This window comes from Triturus cristatus, chromosome 3_1, assembly GCF_964204655.1.
Source record: "Triturus cristatus chromosome 3_1, aTriCri1.1, whole genome shotgun sequence".
Taxonomy (NCBI): Eukaryota; Metazoa; Chordata; class Amphibia; order Caudata; family Salamandridae; genus Triturus; species Triturus cristatus.
Window position 1 is genome coordinate 427017383 of NC_140583.1, and position 26242 is coordinate 427043624.

At 45.5% G+C, this 26242-nt stretch overlaps 1 protein-coding gene across 1 annotated transcript in view; it reads right to left on the reverse strand.

The window, feature by feature from the left end:
• Nucleotides 1-26242, reverse strand: part of FBN1 (fibrillin 1) — a 722489-nt gene that overhangs the window by 48569 nt on the left and 647678 nt on the right. The window contains exons 51-59 of the mRNA XM_085644212.1: nt 19757-19822; nt 18791-18907; nt 18509-18628; nt 16064-16186; nt 14581-14712; nt 4390-4515; nt 3871-4077; nt 1629-1754; nt 1240-1362 (exon numbers count right to left, since the gene is read on the reverse strand). Coding sequence (XP_085500338.1) covers nt 1240-1362; nt 1629-1754; nt 3871-4077; nt 4390-4515; nt 14581-14712; nt 16064-16186; nt 18509-18628; nt 18791-18907; nt 19757-19822 — 1140 coding nt within the window. The remainder of the gene's footprint in view (nt 1-1239; nt 1363-1628; nt 1755-3870; nt 4078-4389; nt 4516-14580; nt 14713-16063; nt 16187-18508; nt 18629-18790; nt 18908-19756; nt 19823-26242) is intronic.

Consider the following 26242-nt stretch of genomic DNA (forward strand, 5'->3'; position numbering starts at 1 on the left):
TATGGTATGTCAAAATAGAATAGCCTCATAGGTACCATATTAATGGGATCAATAAATGAAGGGTGCTCGACAGAAAGACGGGTGGACACATGATGTGTTTGTACCAGGGCCTAATGTCTCTGCGGGATAAATTTTTGGAGTCGACTGAGTGGACCCTAAATACATGGTCTTAGAGAGAACTCAGACCTGCATTTTTGGGTCTATCTATATGGATAGTGGGAGTGGGACTAGGCAGAGGCAATGTGACCTATGTAAGAAGAGCAGAAGAGAAAATAATGTTACACTGGGATACAAGCATTGCAGTGGTAGTTAAGTCATTTCAAGACACACTGACACAAATGGGATTATTTAAGAAAGAGCAGTTGTGGGAAACAAGTGACTGTCATCAATTGACAGGAAAAGTTAGAACTAACAATGTCTGTTTGACACTAAACCCACAATTAAGGGACAAAACAAATTTAGCAGACAAAAGGAAAGAGTAAGAGAGAAGGATTAAATAGCACACAAAGAGCAAGTCAAGAAAGAAGAGCTGAGGTAAGGGTTATAAAAGATAAGTTATGCTCTGTAAAGATATAAAGTTACAGTGTAATTTTGAGGAAAAAGTGGATTGATTAAATACTAGCAAAGTGGCATTTCTGTACAATAATACAACGTCTGGATTGAAAAGTAGAGATCTTTACTGAAAGCAGCGGCAAATAAGAGGAATGTCTACTGGAAGAGGATTATTCTCATTTTACAATTAGAAGATGACTTTCTTCTGCTTGCTACTTTAGCAATAATAAATAAAGAAAAGAATATTACCATTGTAACACTATTTAACATTTTGATGGGTGTATTATCAGAATTTTAAGTTTGTTGTCCTTCCACAATATTGTATCTAAAATAGCAGCTACCACTATATAGATATACGACCCTTAACTGCACACTTGCATATATTGAAAATATGTATTGTCAAGGTACAAAGATGTGTAGTTAAGAATAGTAATTCTATACCTATCCATATATACTTACCTTTACAATATACTGGTATTTTAAATTCTGGACTCAATGTTTTGGCACAATGGTCTTTTTGTTGCTGATATTCTTACACAGTTTCCTGACATGAAATCAGCATTCCTTAATCTGAGGTGTTAAGTGTCAGTGATATTATTCACTTGGAACAGGACCTGTAACTCCAAAAGACTCCTACTTAGATGCATTCTTTACAAATCAAAAACCATGCCACCATTTTTCTTATACCTTTGCAACTTCTTCCATCTTCTTGTAGAATATACCCTCTTGGGCATGAACACTGGTAGCTCCCTTCTGTGTTTTTGCAGATGAAGTTACACGGTTTTGGAGCCTGACTGCACTCATCCAGATCTATAAATTAAAGGCATGTTTTCAATGTTTTTGAATATTAGGGGTCAATATACCATTAGTTTGACTTATGTTCATTTACACTTTGTATATTGATTATATCACCATTGTCATTAATATTAAAGATATCACTATGTATTTACAAAAATAAAACAATATTTTAAATCCGATGGGCTTAAGTAGCTGAACAGAATCAGCATGAATTGAATACTTCTCTAGACTAGCCTCTTATATTCTGTACACACTAATGAACAACAGTAAAAACGTACCCAAGCAGAGAGTGCCACTGATGTCTGTGGTGTATCCAATTTTGCATTGACATCGATATGATCCTCTCTCATTGATGCATTCTCCATTGCGGCAGATGTCAAGAAGAACCTTACACTCATCAATGTCTGTAGGGAAGGGAAGAGAAATGAAGACAAGTAAAGCTTTCCATTTTTATTCTGATCATCAGTAAACAATTGTGATGGTGTATAACAAAGATATGTCAAATATTCCTAATAGATAGACATAAAAACACATCAAATGCTCTTAGTAGGTATTGTTTACGGGCTCATCAAATGTGCTTAGCAGGTTTGTGTAAAGGCACATGAAATATACAGCAAGCTTATTGTAGCTTATTGAAGATGTATCAAACGTACTTCATAGCTATTTGTGAAGGTCCATCAAATGATCTTCGTAAGTATATGTGACAGTGCATCAAATGTGCGTAGTAGGTAATGGTGAAACAGCATTAAGGTAATTTATTAGCTAGGTCTAAATGTATTAGTGAATCAAATACCTAAAAAAGTGGCTCATACTTGCATCGGACAGTTTTTAACTTGTAGAGACATGCTGTACAGGTGTTTTGCAAGGTATAGGATTCAGCATGCATTTGTGCTTGCTGCAGCCAATGTCTGTGGTAAAATAAAAGGCCCACAAATAGGAAAACGTGGCCCACCCACTGACCTGTCAGACCAGCTATTTAGGCACAACCATATTTCCCTACAGGCGAGTCTGAACTGTATCTAGCTCAAATGTAACAAAGGTTATTCAAACTGCTATAAACACGGTTCAATATCATGCTAGACAATGATGTCATATAATGGGTTGTCTAATTTGTATTTATTCAAGAAATATGCACATAACTTGCCTTGCCACATAATTTACCTTCCTTTGCCACATAATTTGACTTTCCTTACAGTATACAACCATGTTGCATATCTGGCTATTAGCTTCGAATAAATGTGAAAAGTGTATTAAACTAACTCAGTGGTCATGTGTGTAGGTGATTCAGATGTACTTAGTAGGTAAAATAGTGCATCACATGTTTTAGTAGGCATGCGTGAAGATGAATCAAATATGCTTATTTGGTATGTGAGAAGACACATTACATTTGTTTACTAATAAGCTGGAAAAATGAATCAAATGGGGATGGTAGATGTGTTTAGAAGTGAATCTAGTTTTTTGCCAAACTTTGAGTAAAGATTAATGCAATTTGCTTAGTTGATGAAGGTGAGTCAAACTTGCTTACAAGGTGCGTGCAAATGTGCATGAAATGTGCTGAGTAGTAATGAGTGTAGATACATCAACAAAACTCAATAGCTATGTGTATAAGTGAATTGAATGTTCTTTGTTGGTATGCGAAAGCTCTCTGAAAGTATGCCTAGATATACCTTGGAACGTTTACCTCCTATTTTGCCTAACTTGCCTTCGATCTAAACACTGAAACAAAGTGTTACTCAAGCCATATTATTGAAAACATATTAAATGGATGCCATAAAGGTTTTAAGCGTGTGTTCCTTCTGAAGTGTTTGCCGCATAACACAAACTATGTTCCATCTAAAATCCGCTGACATCATCGTATGTGAATTGCAACATGTAAAATTAAATTATAAAGGAATGTTGGTTTACCGCATGGGTATTCTACTGGAAACTAGTTAAAAGCTCAGTATAGCTTTAGACAAGCTAGCTGTGTGGTTTACAAATCAAAGGTGCCTGTTAAAAAACACGAATTAAAAAAAAAGTACATGATAGCTTTCTAGGCGCTCACACATGAAGATTGAACAGCTGTATTTTTGCACAGACAACCAGTCATGCAGCAATGCTGGGCATACTCTGAATGCAAAGTAGATCTCGGTTGGCTTGTGGAAGACTGCAGTCACAGAAATAAGTACTAGCCTCTTAGGAAATCGGGAGGTTTCCAAAACAGGCTAGTACCTTTGAAAAGCAGGTAGCAGGCCGGACATGCGCTGGATAAAATCACGTTAGACTCAAATCCTCGATTCCAATTCACAGGATAACTTCTGTACAAAGGTTGCTTAGGAACGTTTACTTCCAGTAGCGCATCAAGGGTACCCTGGGCTCTAATGCAAGGTGGGACAATGTGCCACCTGACCGCTGGTTAGGTAGTAAAAGGCATCCATACTCAGAGTACAGTGTGCTGTTCACAACACTCGGCCCCACAGCCACAGTATCCTCTGTACTGATGGTAGCTATGTCCCTGGTTAATTCATAGTCACACTGTACCTTCTCCAGTCGTTGTGTAACCTCGCCCGTGGGGGCACATTTTCTTGAATGCGACAGTGCCAGGCAGAGGACAGATCTCACAGTTGGCACCCCAACCTCGACCACCGTCGCAACAGCACTCGGATTTGGTGACAGTGTTTCTGTTGCTGGATCCCAATTGGCACATGGTTTGCAAGACTTCAGCAAAACAGTACCCTTGTCGGTTGTCTGCGAAAAAGATAATAGGAAAGGAAATGCATCACTGGGAGAGTGAGTTCATGGACAATGGATGTGCTATGGTATCTGAAAAGCAAGGATGCAAAAGAAACAAGAACATATCCTCTAAAGAAACCATCTTATCCATGACCTTCAGCCCAAAACAGATAATGAGCAGACAAGACCCAAGACTGAAGACCATGACTTGAATACAGATAATCAGGTGTCATTTTTTGAAAACATAAATAGGCAGTGGTGATTTCATGCCACTTTATCTTTCAATAACATTTCTGCCACTTTTAAAGAACATAATAATGTACTTACCTATGCATTCATTCTGAGACTCGCTTACGATATATCCGTCACTGCATTCACACCTGAAACTTCCCTTCGTATTGATGCAGCGCCCATTTTCACAGACAGCGGGCTTCGCCTGGCATTCATTTTGATCTAATTTTGAAACAAGACAAACAATTTACATTGATTCTAATGTACAGGCTGCAAACTCTCCAAAATGGCTAAAGCCATAATGAAGACAACAAAACAAAGTGTTGAATTATTTTACAGTTAACAGCAACAACGGAAGCACAGATTACACTAAGCAGTAAGAAATACAATAAAAACTGGCTTAAAGAAAATAAAAACATTAATTTTGTAGGAAACGCAAAAAGAGTGCAAATGGTATTATCGCTTAAAACCAGGACAGAACTAAAAATGGCTAAATGTTGCCATGCTAACTCGATTATTTATCTTTGTATGAAACCTGGTCTTATGTCTCACTTGATGTTACAGGCTATTGCCTACAAAAATAAGTAAAGATAGAAGGACCCTAGCACACACACACACACACAGTAATCACAACTCAAGAACTACCGCTCACACTCACATAGGTTAATGCAAAGCCATGGGGCCTGATTCCCATTCAGAGTTGTTGCTTTTATTATAACCTTCCACCTTCAGACAATAATCTGCCTACTAAGAACAGAAAGACATTGATGCCACATAGCAACCAAACCTTAGGACCGCCTACAACCACTCATACATCTCACTGGGCATCTCTAAGATTAGAAATTCTTCCAAATGTGGCTTGATTTCATTCTAAAGACAGACACATGAGTGGTTACCAAAACTGAAGACCCACTGAGCACACCAACCTAGGCTAGTGGAGCTTCAGATGTCCCATCTTCAAAGGGCCAACAATAAAGAAAACAAACAACCAGCAAGCAACAATCTGCATCCCAAGAACAGGAAGACTCTCACCTGCACTTTGAATTCACATTGCAAGATCCATCAAACACTCCACCATGGTTGTTTACAAGTAGTAGTGACAAAAAGGCTAAATTAAACTAAGTTACTTGAGATCAAGGAAAGGCTTTGCCCATACCCAAAAGCATTAAAGGGGCTATACAATAAAAAGGAAAAAACTCTCTTTACCTAATACTGTATCACAAACCATCAACTGATAGACATTATAGATAGAAGTAGTTGGAGTGCAGCTGTGGATATTATGTGGGACTCTTTGAAAGCTGATATTAAAGGGGAAACATTTAGTTTAGATTTTTACAATCATAAAATACAAGCAAATCAAGGCAAAGAATATTACAAGGAGCTGGCCAAACTGGAAGTTGACCATGTTAAGGCCATGATTGAAGGACATGACGAGTATAAGCTCCTAAAAAGGATTGCAGTTACTAAGGCTAGCATTAATAGCTATCACGCTAAAAAGATAGCAGAGAGATCAAAAACATTCATAAGGCACAGAGCTATTAATATAGTAATTGCATAGGAAAGGTCCTGACGCTGAAAACGCATCAGAAAAAGTTGCATAATATCATCAGTGTTATAAGGGATAAGGATGGGCATTAGCTTAACACTCTGGGATTTATTATCAGGGTGTTTGAAGAAAATTATCAAGCACTCTGTCAAGAAGGCTTTCCCCCCTCCTCCAGCAAGATTAAACAGTATCTCAAATTAGTCAATGAATCAGCATTAGATAAGGGCGACCAGCCATATTTGGATACTCCGTTTGCAGTGGAGGAACTGAAAGAGGCCCTTAATTCTCTGCCATCTGGGAAGGCAGAAGAACTGGATAGGATCCTGTTGGAGTTTAATTGGGTATTTTACCCGATTCTCTTGGGGGGATATGATTATCAATTTCTTGGAAGCTCAGCAGGGAGCCTCGGTCCCAGAATCATGGGCAGCCACCAATATTGTGTTTTTTTTTAAGAACGGGAAACCACAGAATTCTGGTTAATAAAGATAAATCTCACTTACCAATAGTGTAGGAAAGTCATCCTTTTTGCGCTGATCACCCCTATTTTTGACTGATGCTGGTGGCTACTGACTTTGAAAGTGCCCTGGGTTCTGCTAACCAGGTCCAGGGCAAGCGCTCTGCCCTTAAAAGGTACGTGGTAATTGGTATAATTCTAATTGACCTTAAAAGTGTACCTGTAAGTCCCTAGTATATAGTAGGGCATGTTGGTTTGGAGACACCAGCGGACTTAATGCACTTAAGTGTGCATTGCTGTGGTGTCTGGTGTGATTTTTTTTTTTTTTTTTTTTTTTTTGAAAAATTTTTTATTGAACAGTAAATCGGGTACAAGTACGGGCCTACAACCACCCGGGCCGGCCGCTAGGTACAGAAGGAATCTACACATATCAAGGCTACAATCAGTTCCCAGGGCGCTGCCCCGCAGTGGCTCCAGATAGTTCTCGAGGAACAGGAAGCGCAAGTCCAACAATCACAAAGACAAAAAGAAAAACAATAAAAAACAAAAGGCGAGTTATGAGGGAAACCAGTGCGGGACAGGCTCCCCCCGGGAAACTCAAGTCAGGACAATTGAGCAATCCGCTAAAGAGAGGAGTACCGGGAGGCCGGGGGGCGGAGGGGGGGGGGGAAGGGGGCCAAGGGAGCTGAACGTCCATATGTAGTTGTTACAAAAGGCGCCAGGAACCATCAAGGGTCAGGGGGACATGGCGATATCAGTGTCTACCAGGGGGGGCGTACAGATGCCTCCGCGATACGCGTTCCATTGCCCCCAAATTCTACCCCACGCCCCCGGCTTGCCACGGGCCACATACACTGTCTTCTCCCTAAACATACACCAGTCCATATTCTCCTTCCATACTGACACGGTGGGCGGCCGTTGAGCGCCCCAAAGTTGCGCTATGTCCCTCTTGGCAATCATGTTCCCTAGGGCCGCCCACCGAGTCTGAGCCGCGCTGTAGTCATTGGGCTCCCACACATTCAGGACACAGCGACGCACCTCCGGCAGCAGCACAACCCCAGTGACCTGTCCCATAACCGTGACGACCCGGCGCCAGTAGTCCGCCACCTCGCGGCACTCCCAAAGGATATGAAGAAAGGTGGCGCTGAGCCCACAGCCTCGCTTACAGAGCCCGTCGTCGGAAAATCCCATCGAGACCAAGCGCGGACCCGTCACATACACCCGGTGGAGAATCTTGAGCTGTACCAACCGGAGACGAGCCGGAATGGCAACCTCCTTGGGGGACGACAGTGCAGACTGCCAATCTTCGTCGTCCAATTCCACCCCATCCCCAGTCCAAGCCTCCCGAAGGCGCACAAAAAGGTCCGCCCGGTGATTAATTAATTTTTTATAAATTAAAGAAATAGTACTATCGGGGACATGTCCGTCAAGTATGCGGTCCTCGAGGGGCGAGGAAACAGGGATCTTGGTCCCCTCCCCGAAGACCGAGAGCAGGGCGTGTCGAACCTGGGCGGCGCGGAAGAACTCCCTGTCGGTCAGCTCGTATTCTGCCTGGAGCACCGCGAAAGTCTTGACCGCGCCCTTGTGCCACAGGTCTCCCACTTTGCTGATACCAATCGTGTCCCACTGGTCAAACCCCTTCGTGGTCCACAAGCTGCCCAGGCGGTCGGAGGCAAACAAGGGAGTAGCACATGTTAATCGCTCACTCCAGCCCATGGCCGCAGTGGCAGCCCTCCAGGTCCGCACAGCAATCTTAGTAGGACCCGTAAGGGTCCGGCCAGCCAGGCGGGAATAAAGTGCCCTGTTGTAGTTCCCGCCGGGAAGCAGGAACTTGTCCATCTCATACGCCGGATTCAAGCCGGGCGCATACATGGCGTGGTTAATGGCAGCTAGCTGCGAGGCCCAATAGTACCTGCGAATGTCAGGAAGCGCGATGCCCCCGTCATACCAGGGAAGAGTGAGCTTGGCAAGAGCAATACGCGCCCGCCCGTCCCACACCAGTCTCCTCTGCAGGCTCTCCACCTCCCGAAAGTAGGCCACTGGGATAACGTCGAAGGAGTTCTGGAGTGCATAGAGGAACCTGGGAAGGGACATCATTTTGAACAGCGCGGCCCGACCCAGCGGGGACAGGGGCAGCCTGCACCACCGGGCCGTGTCCTCCCGCAATCGCCGAAGTGGACGCAGGAGATTCTGCTCATAGCGAGCCGCCGGGTCCAGCGAAACGTATATCCCCAGGTACTTAAAGCCGCTCAGAGATATTTGAATCGGGAGCCGAGGCGGCAGGAGAGGAGGACCACCAGAGATGGGATAAACGCAGGATTTAGACCAATTGATCGTGAGACCCGAATTGTTCCCAAAGGAGGTTAGAACGTCAAAGAGGACGTTGAGCGACTGCCGTGGTGAGGTGAGATACAGGAGAATGTCGTCCGCATACAGCGAGACCCGATCTTCAAAGCCCGGGCCCCACCGGATCCCTCTGAGCGAGGGCTCCCAACGGAGCCAGGCAGCGAGCGGCTCCAGGGCGAGAGCAAAAAGCAACGGGGACAACGGGCACCCCTGCCTCGTGCCCCTGCCGAGGGCAAAGGGCCGAGAGACCCGCCCATTCACCACCACTTGGGCCATGGGTCCCGTGTAAAGGAGCCTCACCCAGCCAATAAAGCCCGCTCCAAAGCCGAATTTATCCAAGACGGCCCAGAGGAATGGCCACTCAATAGTGTCAAAGGCCATCGTGGCATCCAAAGAAACCAGCACGGCCGGTTCGGAGAGGAACTCCGCCCTGGCAAGGGCACCGTGAAGACGCCGCAAGTTAAGAGCGGTGTTGCGGTGCGGGATAAAGCCGCATTGGTCCGGATGAATAAGGTCGCACACGACACTCAACAATCGATTGGCCAGGACTTTCGCCAGGATTTTAGGCTCCGCATTGAGCAGTGAAATAGGCCGGTAAGAAGTACAGCGGTCTCGCGGCTTGCCCTCCTTGGGGATAACGACTATAGTGGCCAAGCGCTGGTCGGCCGGAAGGGAACCCGCCGCAAGAGAGTCGCGGAACATGCGGCTGAGGAAGGGCGCAAGCTTATCAGGACGCAATTTGTATAGTTCAATGGGCAGTCCGTTAGGACCCATAGCCTTGCCCGAGCGAAGGGAACGAATCGCGGTCGCTATTTCATCCGACGACAAAGGGGCGTCCAGCCGCTCCCGGTCCTCAACGGACAGGCCGGGCAGAGCAATATCTCTCAGTAGGAGGCGAGAGTCATCCTCATCCCTGTCAGTCACCGGGGAGTACACCGCCCGGAGGTGGTCAGCGAAACATTCCACAATCTCATCCGGCTCAGTCACACACACACCATCCGCAGCACGCAACTCGGGGACCACACGATTCACTCTCTCCTTTTTGTCCAGCCACGCAATCAACTTTCCCGCCTTGTCCCCCGCGTCATACAATCGGCCCTGCTGCTCCCTATACATAGTTTTGGCCGCGTCAGTGACCAGGGACCTATATTCGAACTGTTTCAGGCTAAGGGCATGTAGCCCGTCCGGAGTAACATCCGCCTCCAAGGCCGACTCCAGCCCCGAGATGTCAGTCTCCAGCTTCACCACCGCCTCACTCCTAACCTTCTTGGCCACCACTATTTGGGCGAGGGCGTGTCCGCGTATCACAGTTTTAAAGGCTTCCCAAAGGGACAACGCAGACGACACCGACCCCTCGTTTTCACTGAAGTATTGGTCCATGGCCTTAACCAGGCTGTCACGAGTCACAGGGTCCCGCAAGTACCAGGGGTTAATGGGAGCTATCCGCCCTGCGGACCGCGACCCGGTGTCGAAGAGAAGCCACAGCGGAGAATGGTCGGAGATACCACGCGCCAGGTGCCTGACCTCTCGAATCCGACCAGTCTGCGCCGCGGGCATAAGGAAGTAGTCTAACCTGGAGAGACTCCCATGCGCCCCCGAATGAAAGGTAAACTGACACTGGGTCGGATGCATTAGTCTCCAACTATCCACCAAGCCGAAGGTCTCCAACATCCCACCCAGCCATGACTGGGCAGCGGGGAGGGTCCTTGGTGGGTGACGATCCAGTTCACCCGAAACCACAGAATTAAAGTCCCCGCCCATGAGCAGGAGGCCGTCCGGAAGGTCAAGCAGCATTCGACCCAAGTCAATAAAGGTGGAGTTCTGGAGGCCCGGGGGGACGTAGACTGAAACCAGGGTAAGGGGCTGCCCCTCCCACCTCCCAATCAAACACACATAGCGCCCTCTGTCATCCGAGACTATCCTCGTGATCTCCACCGGAAGGGAGGTTTGCAGGAGAATGCCCACCCCCCTGGAGCCAGTTGTGAAACCAGAATGGGCTACGAGGCGGTATCCCCCCCTGTTCATCGCATGGCAGACATTGCCAACCAAATGCGTCTCCTGGAGAAACACCACATCAGGAGTCAAACGACGCAAATATTGCAGTACAACACCCCGCTTAATACGATCCCCCAACCCATTGACGTTCCATGACATAAGCCTCAACCCGTCTCCCCCCATCCCCTCCAATAGATCAAGAGGCCCCCAGCCCGCCGCACAGTTCCCAAATATGGACAAAAATCAATACCTCGCCCTGTAAACAAACAACACACAACAAAACAACCCCTCTTCCCCCCCAACCCCACCCCAAATCCAACTCCCCCCACCCTGCACCCCTGCGGGCCAAAGACCCCCCCCAACTTGCAGTGTGCCTGTCGCCCCACTAACCCCATTCTACAAAAAGACCCCGGAGGAGGAAAGGGACCCGAACCCGCCCGCACCCCTCACGGGTCCTGGTAAGACACAGTATGCATAAGAAGTAAGACCCAACTGTACAGTGCAAAACCGCAAAAGCAAGGACCAAATGTCAGTCTAAGGGGACCCGTCACCTGCGATGCCCCCAGAGGGCCCGGGCCGGCCACCCCCGTCCGGCAGCGAGTCCAGCCAGTCACTTGCGGCCACAGGAGAGTCAAAAAAGGCTGTCCGCTCTCCCTGCTCCACTCGTAGTTTAGCCGGGTAGATCATCAAATACTTCAGGCCTAGCTCGCGGAGACGGCGCTTCACCCCTTGGAATCCCATCCGCTGTTTCTGGACCAGTTGCGTAAAGTCCGGATAAAAATTTATGGTCGAGTTCTCGTAGCGGACCGGGCCACGGGTCCGTGAAGCCTGCAGAATAGCGTCGCGGTCCCTGTAGTGGAACAGTTTAGCCACGATAGGCCTCGGGGGGGCCCCCGGCCGAGGCCGGCCGCCCGGCACTCGATGGGCCCGCTCCACGGCGAAGAATCTGCTTAGGCCAGCCGGGGACAGCTGTTGCATGATAAGTTCCTCGACCACGAGGTCCACCGGGCGGCTGTCGGAGGACTCCGGTACACCAATGATGCGGATGTTGTTGCGTCGGGCCCGTCCCTCGAAGTCCTCAAGCCGCCGGGCCATATGGTCGTTGACCACTCTAATGTCCCCAAGCGCGGCCCGCAGATCCGACACCTCCGCACCCAGGGTGGAGGTCCGTGTATCAAGGGCCTGGACCTTCTCGTTGGTTTTGGAGAGGTCGGCCCGAATCAGGGTGACATCGATCGCGACAGTGTCGATCTTACGGGCCAGGGCCTCATATTGCGTCGCGATGGTTTCCCTGATGCCCTCGATGGCGCCCATAATGTCCTGCAGGGAAGGTTCCGCAGAAACGGCCGTGCCTCCCCCTGCAGCATCCGGGGAGAGGCCAGCAGCGCCAGGGGACCCCCGGCCCTGGGTGTAGCGGTCCATGTTGTTGCTCTGGACCGCCCCCCCGCGCAGAGAAGCCTTGGTCTTGCGCCCCTCCGGACCCCCTTTGCCCGCCATGTGAGCGCAGTCTCTCAATGGGACCTCCGATCACGAGGTGTGCGGGCGCAGCAAAAGGACCACAAGCTGTCGGTGTAGGGGTCGGAGGCGTTAGGCCCACCAGTAGCAGATGGAAGCAAGCCCCGGGCAGAGGCCCAGGAGGCACCTCGCCACCTTGAGCACGCACGCCAGCTGCTCCCCTGAAGGCCAAAACCGAAACCGAAAGCGCTGAATCGGCAACTGGCACCGGGCTGAGGCCGCTGTTGTTCAATTGCAGCCCGGCCCCACGGGTCACCTTCACCCCGGCCACCTCCGTCGGGTGGGTCCCAAACGTTCCGGCGACGACAACTCAGGATTCCCAGGTCCGATTAGAGTTTTAAAAAGAGATATAAGATCAGCTGGTCTTCATCTCCCAGATTCCATAAACCAAATCAGGATAGTCTCAGGATATATTCCGAGGAGCAGAAAGGGTCCGGGGAGCCCTGTGCTCACGCGACCATCTTGGATGCGCGCTAGGCTCCTCCCTTGTCTGGTGTGATTTAAAGCCAGGCCTGCCTTGCAAGCTGGTTTTAAAATGCCCAAATCCGACTTTTAGAATTAAAAGTACTTCCAACATCCCAAACTACCTTTTTATTACATATAAGTCACCTCTAAGGTCTGCCCTAGGTGCCTCAAGGGTAGGGTGCATTGTTATAATAAGCAAGGCCAAAATAAAAGATGGATTATATGAACTGGTAGAGAAAATCAGTCAAAGTCGTTTTTCCCTGTTATAGTGCTACTAACACCATAGGCTCACATGGGAAGGCTGTATTGCATCCAATACAGTCAAACGTTGATTGGATTTAGCTGACAATATAATTTGGAGGATCAAAATAATGGTTACAATAAATCCAATAGCTTGCCAAGATCGAATTTAATATAACTATCACAGGAAAGTAATTTTAGAACTTACTATCCTGAAGTTACCTGAGGCAGCCCAGTAGCAGCCTCTTCTGACTGGTCAGCCTTTCTCAGCCTCAGCCAGGCTCTCATCTGAGTAGCTGTGAAGTAGGTGGGCAGCAATACAGTCACTTGGTGGGAGGAGATCTGCTTGTTTGAAAGTCAGGGAAAGGAAAAGGGCTGGGGAGATAAGCTGGACTTCAAAGGCTGGAAAACAGATGTCACAGGACCTAGGCCAACCCCCACTTCCTTAATCCCCAACCAGATGGGAGCTCCGTGGATTAGATTAGGACAGGGGCTGGAAGGGGAGTGTAGTCAAAGGTTAGCCATACACCTGGGTTGGGTTATACTGACACACACTCGAAGGAGAGAATTTCTCCATTTTGATTTTTGTTAGAACAGTACATTCTAGGTAAAAAATATGCCACACTTCGCAGGAAGTGGTCATAGCAGAAGTTGGCAACTCTGACGCTATTGTTTGGGGTGTGCGACCCTATTGCCAGCCCAGAACGGAGAATAAATATGGGTGAACTCCAGAAGCTCCTAAGATCCCTGCCTGAAACATTTGAAGAAGAAGGACTGCCATGCTGGACCCTTGGACTTCACCACAGAAATAGAACTCCGAAATTTAAATCCCATAGGCTATAACATTATTTATATTTCGGCAGACAGGATATCCATCACCATTTTGATGGAGTAATCTATCTGCCGACATCTAAATCAAGCCCTTAGTCCGTTATCATGTGGGGGTATTATCATGGGGATTTGTTTTGATGGGAAGGTGGGTAGGTTTCGTATAATTGTGTCAGACGACGGCCAATTACAACTAATGAATTATTATACAGTATTATGCTGTAATGTTGGTGCTCCGAATGAAAACTTATGGGCATATGACGTATTCTTTTTGTACTCAATTATTTAAACAAAGATTATCCATGGGTAGTGAGGCTCACGCTAGTAGAGTAAGTTCTACCTGGCACCCGCTGCTTCTTTCACTGATTACCGAGTTGTCCCCTTTTATTGTACACAAGGACTAGACGAAGCATGTATGGAAAACGTTAATAAAAAGCTTCCTTGGTCTGCTCATGGAAGCTTCATAACTTAGGAGATCACTTAAATATTGTTGATGAATAAAAGTTTTGTAAAGATGTGGCACAACACACTAGATGAAAGAACCGTGCTTAATTTACCGAAGCAAAGATGGTGTATGTACACATTTTTATGTGTTGCAAATGAAGATATGTAAATGCATGCGAGCAATGAACTGTCTGTGGAATATGCCACACATGAGATTTAAGGAGGAAACTGACTGTATGGAACACTCTTCTATAAAATGTAATGTTATGGAAATCAGAATGGCGTTCAAAAAACACCACAGGTTACAGGGTTAAACATAACAGGGAGCATTTTCTTTCTTTGTCTAATGGTAATTCTGTGCAAACTCATGGGCTGTGAGCATCAGTTCAAAATGCAATGCTTTCGTCATCGTATTTAATGCAGAATGGTGCATGATCTGCGACCCATACTGTACCTATGCACCCTTCACCATCTGGTCTGCGTTGGTATCCAGGTCCACAAATGCACATGTATGTTCCAATCATATTTTTACAGGTCATTTGCTTGGCATCACAGTCGTGTATTCCTTCCTCACATTCGTTCTGATCTGGAAAGGAGTTTAAAGCAATGTATTTAGTCATAGCTCATATAGCTTTGAAAGTCTATGGAGCTCAGTGTCTGTCGCTGCATGGGTCAAACATGCTATGAGCAAAGTATCACCGCAGGTTACAAGACGGGTCATCAGACTGCACAAAGAGCTAATTAACAGATCACACTGCAAAACCAAAGTAAAATAAACGTGAAAGCTGTGGGTGTTAACAGAAAACTATGAATGAGGAGAAATCTAAAGGCTGTTTATTTTCAAGCAAAAATAACTTAATATTAAAATATTGGAATGTTGAGAGCTCCCTGAAAGACAAAGGAGCAAGAGCCTATGGAACTCTCAGACAGACCCACTGTCGGCAACATCTGAAAACCCCAATCTATAGTCTAAGTCTCTCACTTTCCTCATGATGTGTGGGGTTGTGTGGAGTGATGCAAGAGAGCCAGGAAAGCAGAGGCTGAGGTCAAGGGGCAAGAGTGGATGGTTTTGCAGTGATAGCCAGACCCAATGGAGGAGCAAACCTTTCAGTACCTTTCTTCTCAGCCTCTCTCTTGTCAAATAAATTAAGGAAATGTGGCAGAGCTGAGGGAGAGGCAAGGGCCGCAGAAGCTTCACACTCCCTTTGTTCACAGCTCATACTGCCCGTCCATGACAGCTACAGCCAGGACCCTACACTCTGGTGTGATGGACCCTCATTCAATAGCATACATGCACAGCAGAGGCAGTTGTAAAAGGCAGGGGCAGCTGCAGGAAGCCGTAGGAGTTTTTAAAGCCCCAGTGTCTAACAGGTGAAACTTTTAAATAAATCATTCCGCACACATGCATAAGAGTGTGATAACTGCCTTAATGCAGGCCATTGAAATGGGCTTTATCAGCCACACAAATGCCCCTCCCATGTCACTGGACCTCTTCAGCTTGGGCCAATAGTGCTACAGCGGGCCTTCAAGGGCCTGTGGTACCAGCGACAATGGCCTTTATGTCGATCGGGATGTTATGAGTAGGAAGTCCTACTAAAATATGCACAGAAAATAAACAATGAAATCAAATACTGAACTACATAAAATGATCGCAATCAAAAAGGAAATAAGAGACGGAAACACATAAGTACTTAGCAGTGTAATATTATAGCAATAATTTGATGACAAAAGTGAAAAATAACTCACAATGTGATCCTTATTGTGGAAAAATCATTTATATTAAACACTTTGCTAATCTACACAAATCTTATGCAGCGCTATTTAAAGGCATGTTAAAGAGTTTGTAGTAAAACAAAATAAAACTAGGGTGAAAAGCCTAAATACTTGGTGAACTACTCCTACTTTGCAGGTGTGGAAACATTTTGGGCCCAGCTCACCTCTGCACATCCTGTTGTCCTCTCGCAGCACATAGCCAGAAGGACATTTGCACTCATATGCTCCGTAGGTGTTCACACATCGGAAAGCACACAGCAGAGGATTCTGGGTACATTCATTGATATCTGTGTGGTTGGAAACAGGAAACAATTGTCAACAAAAGAAAAAAATAACTACTTAGTAGGCACTATGCATAGCATCTGAATACACTTTTTTTCCTTACTGCATTTGTTCTGAGTGTCAAATGTATGTATTTTCATCAGAGTCTCCGAAAGAACTGACAGAAATGTTGCTTTAGATTGGCAGAAATGACTGGAGAGCTTGTGGCTCCCCAACATACCAAGATGGTCACTGAGTCAGCACGAACTTGCCACTGAGACCATTCTGCTCAGTCCCATCTTTCTTTCACTGCTGAGGTGAGCGCTACCGAGTTGTTCTACAGGACACTTCCAAGATGGCCACCGGTGCATAAGCCATGTGGAGCAAGCACGTACTGTCTCACTATTTCTGGGAACTATGGGGCTTATTTACCAGGAACTTGCGCCACCTTTGCGTCATTTTTAACATGGTCCTATGTATTCACCATTCACAAAGGGTAGTCATGCAAGTGAGTAATGATAATGCGAGGAGACAAGAGCATGCAGAGGGGCCTATCTCCCCTCTGCGGTAGTGCTCGGGCCAATAATATAATGGGAGAGGGATTTGCAGTAGGCCAAATTGGTCAAATTTTCCTTACGCCGGTGACATTTGAGAAATTCCCAAATTCCATGTTATCTAAAATCTGTGAAACCTCTCAGACTAACACATTATGCAATACTTCTGTTTGTCTCCATTTTGACTGTGGAAGACTGGTTCATGCAGAACATGATTAATGTAGTGACATATTCTGCTCATACCACTCTCCCTCCAGTATCAGAGCAAGATTTCTCATCGGAGAAGGAATATGCCGTGGTGTAGGGTGTGGAATTCTGCTACAGCGAGGTAACTGGAAGGCAAAGGTAGGGTTGAAGAGGGATAAGAAGTATGAAGAACGTTTTGGGTGGGATCTAATGGGGCTCCTCTCTAAGGACACGGAGAGGAACAATAGGATAGCATCTAATGGGGATCGATAGGGGAGCAAAGACCACAATGGTTGTGGGCAGGAGACCGAGACTCAGAGAGAAGGTTCTGAGGCTCAGGTTGGTGCAAGGGTGACTAGAGCACTCCTTTCTTGCGTGGTAGACAGGATCTCTGCACAGCGCATAGAGGAATGGGAAGATTAATGTTCCGAGGGCCATCGGAATGGGATGATGCTTGTGAACTTGGCTACTAGAGACATAGAAAGAGGCACTTTTACAGATTTCGACTGAGAGTTGAGTCACAGGAAACATGACCAAAAGGACAGGACATAAGCATGCATATTTAGCTTGATCACATAACTAAGGAAGACAGACAAGCTACCAGGGATGCGTGTGAGGGATGAGCCAGGGCCTGGTTGGGTGAGGAATATCTGAGCTGTGCAAGGGCGCTGTCGGGTGGTGCAAGGGCGCTGTTGGGTGGTGCAAGGGCGCTGTCGGGTGGTGCAAGGGCGCTGTCGGGTGGTGCAAGGGCGCTGTCGGGTGGTGCAAGGGCGCTGTCGGGTGGTGCAAGGGCGCTGTTAGGTTAGACAAATGAGTACCCCTTGGTTTTGAGAGAGTGACCAGAGTCGAGATTCTTTCCTATGGTTCTAGACTGGTAATCTGTTTCAGTAACGTAAATAGTGAGGGAAAAACCTCTTCTAACTGCGTCCCAAAGGCACATGTTATTTTTGTTCATTGGGATATCTTCTCTAGATGTAAGGAATTAAGCGGTTCTCGAAGCATGTTTGAGGATGAAAACTGTCATGTGTGGGGTTTGAGTCATGTTTGAGTTTGATGTTTGAAGGGGCTCCTCATAAAACGTCCCACTTTCTTTCCTTTTGGGTAATTCCATGTCTAAAAGTGACATTTCATTGCTCTAGTATCACTGTTATTCATTCACACATAAGAGAATCACAAATGTATATTTTAAAGCAAATGCCACTGAAAGTGAAAAGCCCAGTAGCAAACCCACACAAGCTACATCTGCATATATTTTTATACTGTACTCAGCTGCTTTCTAGCTGGACCACAGGTCAAAACAGATGAACAAGAAAATTGAAACAGAGATCCACATAAGCCTGAGAGATGCATTATCAAAGTAGTTCTCATCTAAAAAGCCATGACACAGGGGTGCTTTTTGCCTTCTACCCTCTTTTACATAAATGTCACAGACACGATGGCTGCATCCTCAAAGCAATGCCTCACATTCTATCAGTAAATAGCATCAAGTTCTAAACGTCATTCCTCCTATATACTGACTAATGGGCTAAGGGCAAAAACAGGAGCAAAAAGTCCCCTATATTTACCAATCTCAAGCAACAGAAATATTTAGGAATTCTGAGTTTTTACCTTCGCATGTCATCATTGGTCCTGGCTCGAAACCTTCATCACATGTACACTCAAATCCTCCAACAACATTCTTGCAAGTCCCATTTCCACATGGCTGCCCGACCGAACATTCATCGACATCTGCAGTACAGATCATGTGTTTAATTATACACGGGGTGGAAAAATCCTAAAGTGGACTCGTAATATTACAGATTACTTTCCTAATTGCTAGAGTTATCAATTAAATAATAAAGGTATTTAATTTAGCATTGATATAATCTTTTCTTGCACAAAAATACCTACCTCTGCATTCAACGCCAAAAAGTTCAAATCCGAAGGGACATTCACAGCGATAAGATCCGTCGGTGTTGATACATTGTCCGTTTAGACACCTTTCTGGGTCTTCACATTCATCCACATCTTAGTTTGGAAAATGAGAAAAGAATGAAACAACACCAAAAAAAAAAATCTGCAAGAGTCAGGATAGACAAAATAGCAAAACAGACTCTCGGCATGTAGCACTGAACACCAGGGTGGTACCGCCATGCCCACGGGTCTCCTGGTACCCCTGCTTATTGCATTGTCAGAGGTCTTTCTGTTATTAAATATTTGCTCTGGAATTGATCAAGATTCTGGGAGGCAGGGAATATGCAGAAGAAGTTTGAAGGGAACATCGAAGTAAAAGCAACCACTAAAGAGCTGCAGACATCACACTTTCCACCTTCACACTACTACATTTAGGATTAATGAACATGGCGGACTGAAGGCAGCAAGAGGAGTGGAGAGAATGCCTTGGCTGTGATGGTCAGAAGAAATGCAAATGTGGCAGAATACATAGGAAAGGAAGTCAGGGTGAGGAACTACTGGTTTGATTGATCTGCCCATTTTAATCTCCATGTGATTGTGCAGCTCTTTTTGAGCAGGGAAGAGGTTGCACTGATGATGAGAGGAAGTGAATGAAAGAATATGGGATGGGGTAAGTGCAGGTGGGAATAGGAGGAGGTAGGGAGCAGGTCCATTTTCCAACTATTTGTAATTCTCCGGATCCTTTTATATTTTCCAGGTTTATAGAACTCCTGTAGAATGAGAATATGGGTAAGTGGTATAAAGCGGTAGTATTATGGGAAAAGGAGGGGCAGAAAGAGTTTTGAAAGTCTAGTCTAGTTCACAGTTATTTTCTCATATTATTGTGCCTCCGCCTCTTGCCATTTTAACTTGATAATTTATGTGAATGACACAATTTAGGTTAGGTTATTAAGAGGAACATACCAAGCCGCTCATCATCGGGTCCCAGGCGTATCCCAACTCCAAATGGGCAAATCTGTTTGAAGGCCTCTGTAAAATAAAACGGGTGCATTTTTAAGAGAATCGTTTTCTGTAAATGCAACCAACTTATCAGCAGACAAGGTGCAGGAGATTCCAACTCTACACTTCATAGGTCTGCTCTTGAAACTTGCAGGAGATGTCTGCTTGTGAACATGTTACAAGTGAGTAGGAGGGAAGCCGGTGTCATTGACACCTGACTCAAAGTCAGGTAGTGGGATAGCGTCCAGCAGAAAGACTCCCAGAATTCACTTTTACAGAGCATTGTGAGTTTTGAAGACCATGGAAAATACAGGATTGTTTGATTACATTGTCAGATGTTGATCAATGATGGACCCAAGGAAGTGCCTTGCAGAAAGAGTGCCCGAGTAACACTTTTTCTATGGTTGCAAATGGACACACCACATTCAAAAATGTGTAAACTGTCCGCAAAGAAATACTATACCAGTTAATAAATTCAAAGATTTTGATGTTAACAGTTCTAAACTTGAGCTGCTCATCAATTTTTTTCATTGCCCTTGCAAAATATAAGATGCCTTAAACTGCAAGCTGGAACCTAAAGCTAAGCGTATATTTCAAACCGGAGCATTGAAGAACTGGCCAGTGAAATTTGCGTACATTTCATGGTGTGGCAAACACTGGCTCTCTTTCGACGCCAGTGTTTGCCCTAAGGTGATGCATTCTCAACGGGGCGCCCCCCATACTCCTGCTCCCTTCCCAAACTATTGACAGCGATTTCCCTACCTACGACTGCATAGGGATTTAATTTGGCGCTGCCGTGCAGGCGACAAAATGTCTGTCAACATTAACAACACGTGCCAAAGCCTGCGTACCGGCCACTGAGAGTATATACAAATCATTTTTCACATGGGAGTTGACCGTGAGCAACCCTCCTGCTCATGACTTGCCTTGTGCGTCATTTACATGTATTTCTGCCGTGCATGCTTTACATTTGCCACTTTTGAAATGTCTGTGAATAAGAATCCCGTCGATTACAGGTATGCTTTGTACATCTAATCTGTTAATTGCAGAGGCCTATTGGCAGCAGGAACTGCCAGAAAAGCGGTCCCAGTGTTATAAGGTAATCTTGCAGTGTGTAAAGATGTAAATATGGGATGTATGACAGAACAATGCATTCCATTGCAACGCGTGTCTTTACCACGCATGAGTAATAACGTGAATGCCTTTACCACGCATGCGTTACAAAGCAAATGTCTGTACCAAACATTTTTTTTACAAAGTATATACCTTAACCACACATGCCTTTATAACGAATTTCCTTGTTAAGGCCTGTATGTTATAGGTCTATGGGTGGGAAAGGTTTTCCCTGACCTTGAAACCGGGTACCTGGCACCTCCTGCCACCCCTCGCCCCCTGCCCTCAGCACAGTGACATCGGCCATTCCCATAAATGAACCGAGTAACTATCACAAATATAGAACTCAGGCATGTACAAGAGGTTGAAATAAGGATCAACGCCCTAGTCTGTTCGCACGCGCTGCATAGTCTAGGACTAGAAATACTTAATAACTTCTCTTTAGAAGGAAGAGACTACGGTCCAATTTTTCAGTCTTTCTTACTCTGGAGAATGCTTGGCACAGCTCACAGTTTTTATCTTTTCATCCAGACTAAACTTCAAAACATTATTAAAAACGTGGATTTTATTGTGAATGTGTGCACATGTACATCATCCTTCAGTATGATGATAGGCTTAGAAACAATACAACATTAACGTTATTTCACAATTACAGTTCTCACAGCAATTTTCAGATCTTTCACAGAGATATTATTTAGATTTGGCAACACACTGCCAGTGCATCTGGCAAGCTCATATCTACTGGTCCAAAGCCACAATATGTTCTCAGCTAGCTTAATAGCATATTATTGGAAGGAATGGCCACTGGACCGATCATTAGAACATCTGACGCAAGTAACACATTTTGTTGAAAACTAGTAATGGAATATATTCCCTACCAGCAGAACTAGTCGGTTTTACGGTTTGCCAAGCACAAGATCCCGGCATGAATATTAAACATTTAACGTGTGCATATCCAAGTATGGGCCTAACTTTAAAAAACATATCCTGAGGAATGATGCATGTGAAAATGCTGTCTCATTTTCACAAAATAACCATGGGTAATCTGTTTAAAACCATTTTCAATCTATACAAATGTGTGTGTAATTTGGTGAGACCCTGCCTGATTAAGAGTTCAGCACACCAAGGCGATATCAATGGTCGACACAGCACTTTATCAATTCTTTACTTAACCAATAATGAAATGAAAATGCATATTTCTTTAAGTACAGCTGGACCACTGCCCTGAGCCTAGAACCCCTTGCATTTTCTATTAATACTATAGGCCAGCTATGTTTGCAACTTATCTCTTTTGTTAATGATGCTGCAGTGTCTAACGGCTTTTCAAATGCCCCAAGCATGTGGACTACATTAAAAATTAGTTTTAATTATGGTCCAGGGGTTTATCCACTTTGACTAATAAGAACCATGGCAGGCCCTCAACATTTGAATAAAGCACAACTGTAGTCAAACTAATCTATTTTTTTTAATTCATAAAATAGGGTAATTCAAGTCAGATAAATCACAATAATCTTTAATGTAAGGGAGTTGAAAAACGTAAGTACACAGAGAAATAATGAGAGCTTTTACTACAAAATCTGGCGTCTGGATACCCCGGCGGGTGATTAGCCGCGCACTACAAATCCGAGTTGATTGATAGCATATTTAATTATAGCATTTCTAACAAGACTCATGGCATGTGTAATGAAATCAGTTATAAAACACTATGCTTGGTAGAGTGGTGAATAATAGTTAATGTAGCATGGTTAGCGAGTTGCTAACAGTGTGTATGGAGGTCATACTAAATTGAGTGGTGTGTTGAGTGGAGTGTCATTAAAAAGACTGCCACAGAGTACAGTAGTGTAGAGTGATATATAGTGTCGTACATTAGAGTGTCGTAGAATGGAGTAGAGTGGAGGGACATAAAGTGGAGTAGCGTCCAGTGGAATACCTTACAGTGAAGTGGAATAGAGTCATGTATAGTGGAGTGATGTAGAGTTGAATACGGTAGAGTGGACGTGCGTAGAGTACAGAGGCGTACAATGGAGTGACAATAGAATGGCGTAGAGTGGAACACAGAAGAGTGGAATGCCATATAATGATATACAGTGGAGTGGTGCAGAGTGGAATAGCGTGGATAGGCGTAGTGCAGAGTGGAGCGGTGTAAAAGAGAGTGGTGTAGAGCAGAATAGCGCAGAAATCAGTTGCGTAGAGTGACATAGAGTGGCGTAGATTGAAATAGCATGAACGGGAGTGGAGTGGCGTACAGTAGAGTGATGTAGAATGGAGTGGCATAGAGTTGAATGGCTTGGAGTGGAGTGGCATAAAGTGGCAAAGATTGGAGTGGTGCAGAGTGGAGTGGCATAAATTAGAGTCTTGTAGAGTTGATTAGCATAGAGTCGAATTGCGTAAAATGTGGTGCCTGCCACACAGGTACCTGGATGTTTGAGGGGCACCACATGTGCCCTCCTGGCACCATAGCGAAGGCCCACGGGTCCCTTTATGTCTGCCTTTACATGGCGGTGGGACTGCCATGTAAAATCTGGGAGAAAGGGACATCCTAATCCCTACGGAGGTGTCTCTACAGGCACTGCCCCCATTATAGGGATTGGCCTCCTACTGCCGCCCTTATGGACTCCTTGAGCCTGTCGGAGGTGGCAGTCTCTCCTCCTGCCCAAATCGCTCCGACCGTCAGTATCTTAATACGGCGGTTTGACCGATACACTGGATGTCAGACGGATCGCCACCGATGGCCTGTCGGTGACAGTCTGCCTGCCATCAAAATGAGGCTCTTAGTCTGTGTTCTGGGTTTTGAGAGGAAATATAGCGTAGCAATGTGTTTTTTTTATTTTTTACACATTCATTTTTTTAAGTACACTATACTACACCACATTTCCCCGTACAACTCAAAACACAGACAAAGGGGCCGATTACGATCTTGCTAGGAAAGCCCTCCATACGACCCAGATCCAGAGGGCTTTACTAGCGAATTGCGCTCCGCAAGTCTGAACGACAGATTCCGATGAACGCGTATGGTGACAGACTTTTTTTGCTCGGACTCCCATTGAACTCTATGGGAGCCTGTATACAGGACGCATACACAGGCTCCCATAGCACAGAGGGGTGGGTGGGGAAATGCATACACTCTGTGGCAGGCACACCATGGTGCCCGCCACACTGTGCATACATGGAAAGGGGGGCTCATGGGTACCCCCAATTGATCAATTCGGAGGGCCCCGGATGAAGGGGGGCCTGCTATAGCCGCCTGAAGTCCGATTCCCACAGCCGTTTCATCTCGCGGAGACCGAATCGTGCATGGTACTCGCTCTTTCGGAAGCCGGCTCCATTGCCCGGCTGCGAACAAGTTGGACTTACAGGATCGGGTTCGGAAACGATTAGGTTGAGGCAGACCAGATCTTCGCATCGTACTTGGTCGTTCGGAACGGGAGACGATTCGGTCGGAAACATATGCTCCGAATAGGATTTTCTCATTCCGGAACCCGTCTGGAGGCCTTCCTAGAGAGATCGTAATCGGCCAAAATTGAAAGCGCAAAATATAGTTTAGACTAAACTTAGCCTGCGTTCCGGCTTTTAGGGGAATTTTGGTGCAGTAGAATGTTTTTTAAAAATTTTGTGCATATTTAATTTTTACTGAACTACACTATATTTCCCCTTAAAATCCAGAATGCAGACTAAGGACCTGATTACGATGGTCGATCGTCCGACCGCAATCACCGCGGTAATTGAACTGTCCGACATGTATTCGACAGTTCCACCCACCTAATTAGGATGCAACCACTGTGTAGGCAGTTGGAAAAATGCCATTTTCCATTGCGGCTTGTGCTGTGGCCCAGAAAAGGACTGCAGCACAAGCCACAATGGAAAAAGGCATTTTGCAAACATCCGTTCACCGTGCGCCGGGTACCACATGGTGCCTGGGAATTTGGTGGGGTGGAGGGGCACCACATGTCCCTCCCGGGCCTATAGCTGAGGCTCAAGGGGGACGGGGGCCCTGCTGGCAGCCAACAAAGTCCCTTTCATCTGCCTTTACGTGGCAGTCAGACCGCCATGTAAAGGCAGAGGGAAAAGGGACATCGTAATCCCTACGGCGGTGCAGGCAATTCTCCCATTGTAGGGATTACAGTCGGACCGACACCCCAACAGGCTCCTTGAGCCTGTGGGAGCATAGTCAGTCCCTCCAACCACTGCGCTCCCAATGACCGCATCATAATGCAGCTGTCGGACTGTATTCCTGGCTGTCGGGCAGACGACCACCAACAACCTGTCGATGGCAGTCCGCCAAACATCCTAATCGGGGCCTAAGTGTCAAATCAAAAGAAAATGTACAAATTGTAAAAGAAATGAACTGTACTATATTTCTTCTTAAATATAATGTAGTAGTGTACCGCAGCCTGAGATATCACCAAGTTTCTGAGACGTATAGCTAAAAAAAATACTGAATGGGTTTTCATGAAATAGCAAAAAGGATCCTTTCCAGACCATTATCTATATTCCTGACAAATTTCATGAAATCCGTTCAGCTGTTTTGGCGCAACATCTTTTTAAAAGGTCTACGGAAAATGCATTGTTGGAAAAACATGTTTTGAGCCCTCCCCTTTTTTCTTTGCACCCCCTTAACAAATCACCACGAAACTATGCATCATCTGCCCATGTAGAAAAAGCAAAAGGTCCGCAAAGTTTTGTGGACATTCATCGAATGGGTGCACAGTTATTCCTGACCAAAATCTGGAGTATATATCACCATCCTTGCATTTGCTTTACAAAGTAGCCCATTAAAGTGAGAGATGATGAATTTAAACATTTTTTTTTTCATTTCAGTCCTCTATAAACCTCTCTGGTCATCTCTTCCCCAAGGCTGGCTGCCAGTTATGAGTCACAAAGGCAAACAGTCGTAAATCATTGATACACATTACTTCCAATCACAATTAGAGGGGATGCCCTTTTCACAACCTGTACTAACTGTGATTCAGAATATTTTATAAAATGCCTTTTGTGAGTTAGAAATGCTTTGCTGACTCATCAAAGGGATTTCGTACATGGCCCTATACCATTTTATGGAGACAAACCATGTGACTTTGTAAATCATAGGTTTTGTGACTGGAAAAAGGCCTAGTACACGTGAACTTTAGAGTACTAATAATAAGAACGGTTTAATCATGATCGCTATTGTTCTATTTGTGTATTCCACTAAACCAGCGTTTCTCAAACCTTTGTTTCATTTAGCTTAAATTTTCTTCAGTAGTTAAAATAAAATAGTGATGTGACCGTGCTAACTCATGACTGTGTTTTGCAAGTGTTACAAATTGATTAAACTGGCCTCGCTGGGCAAATCCATTG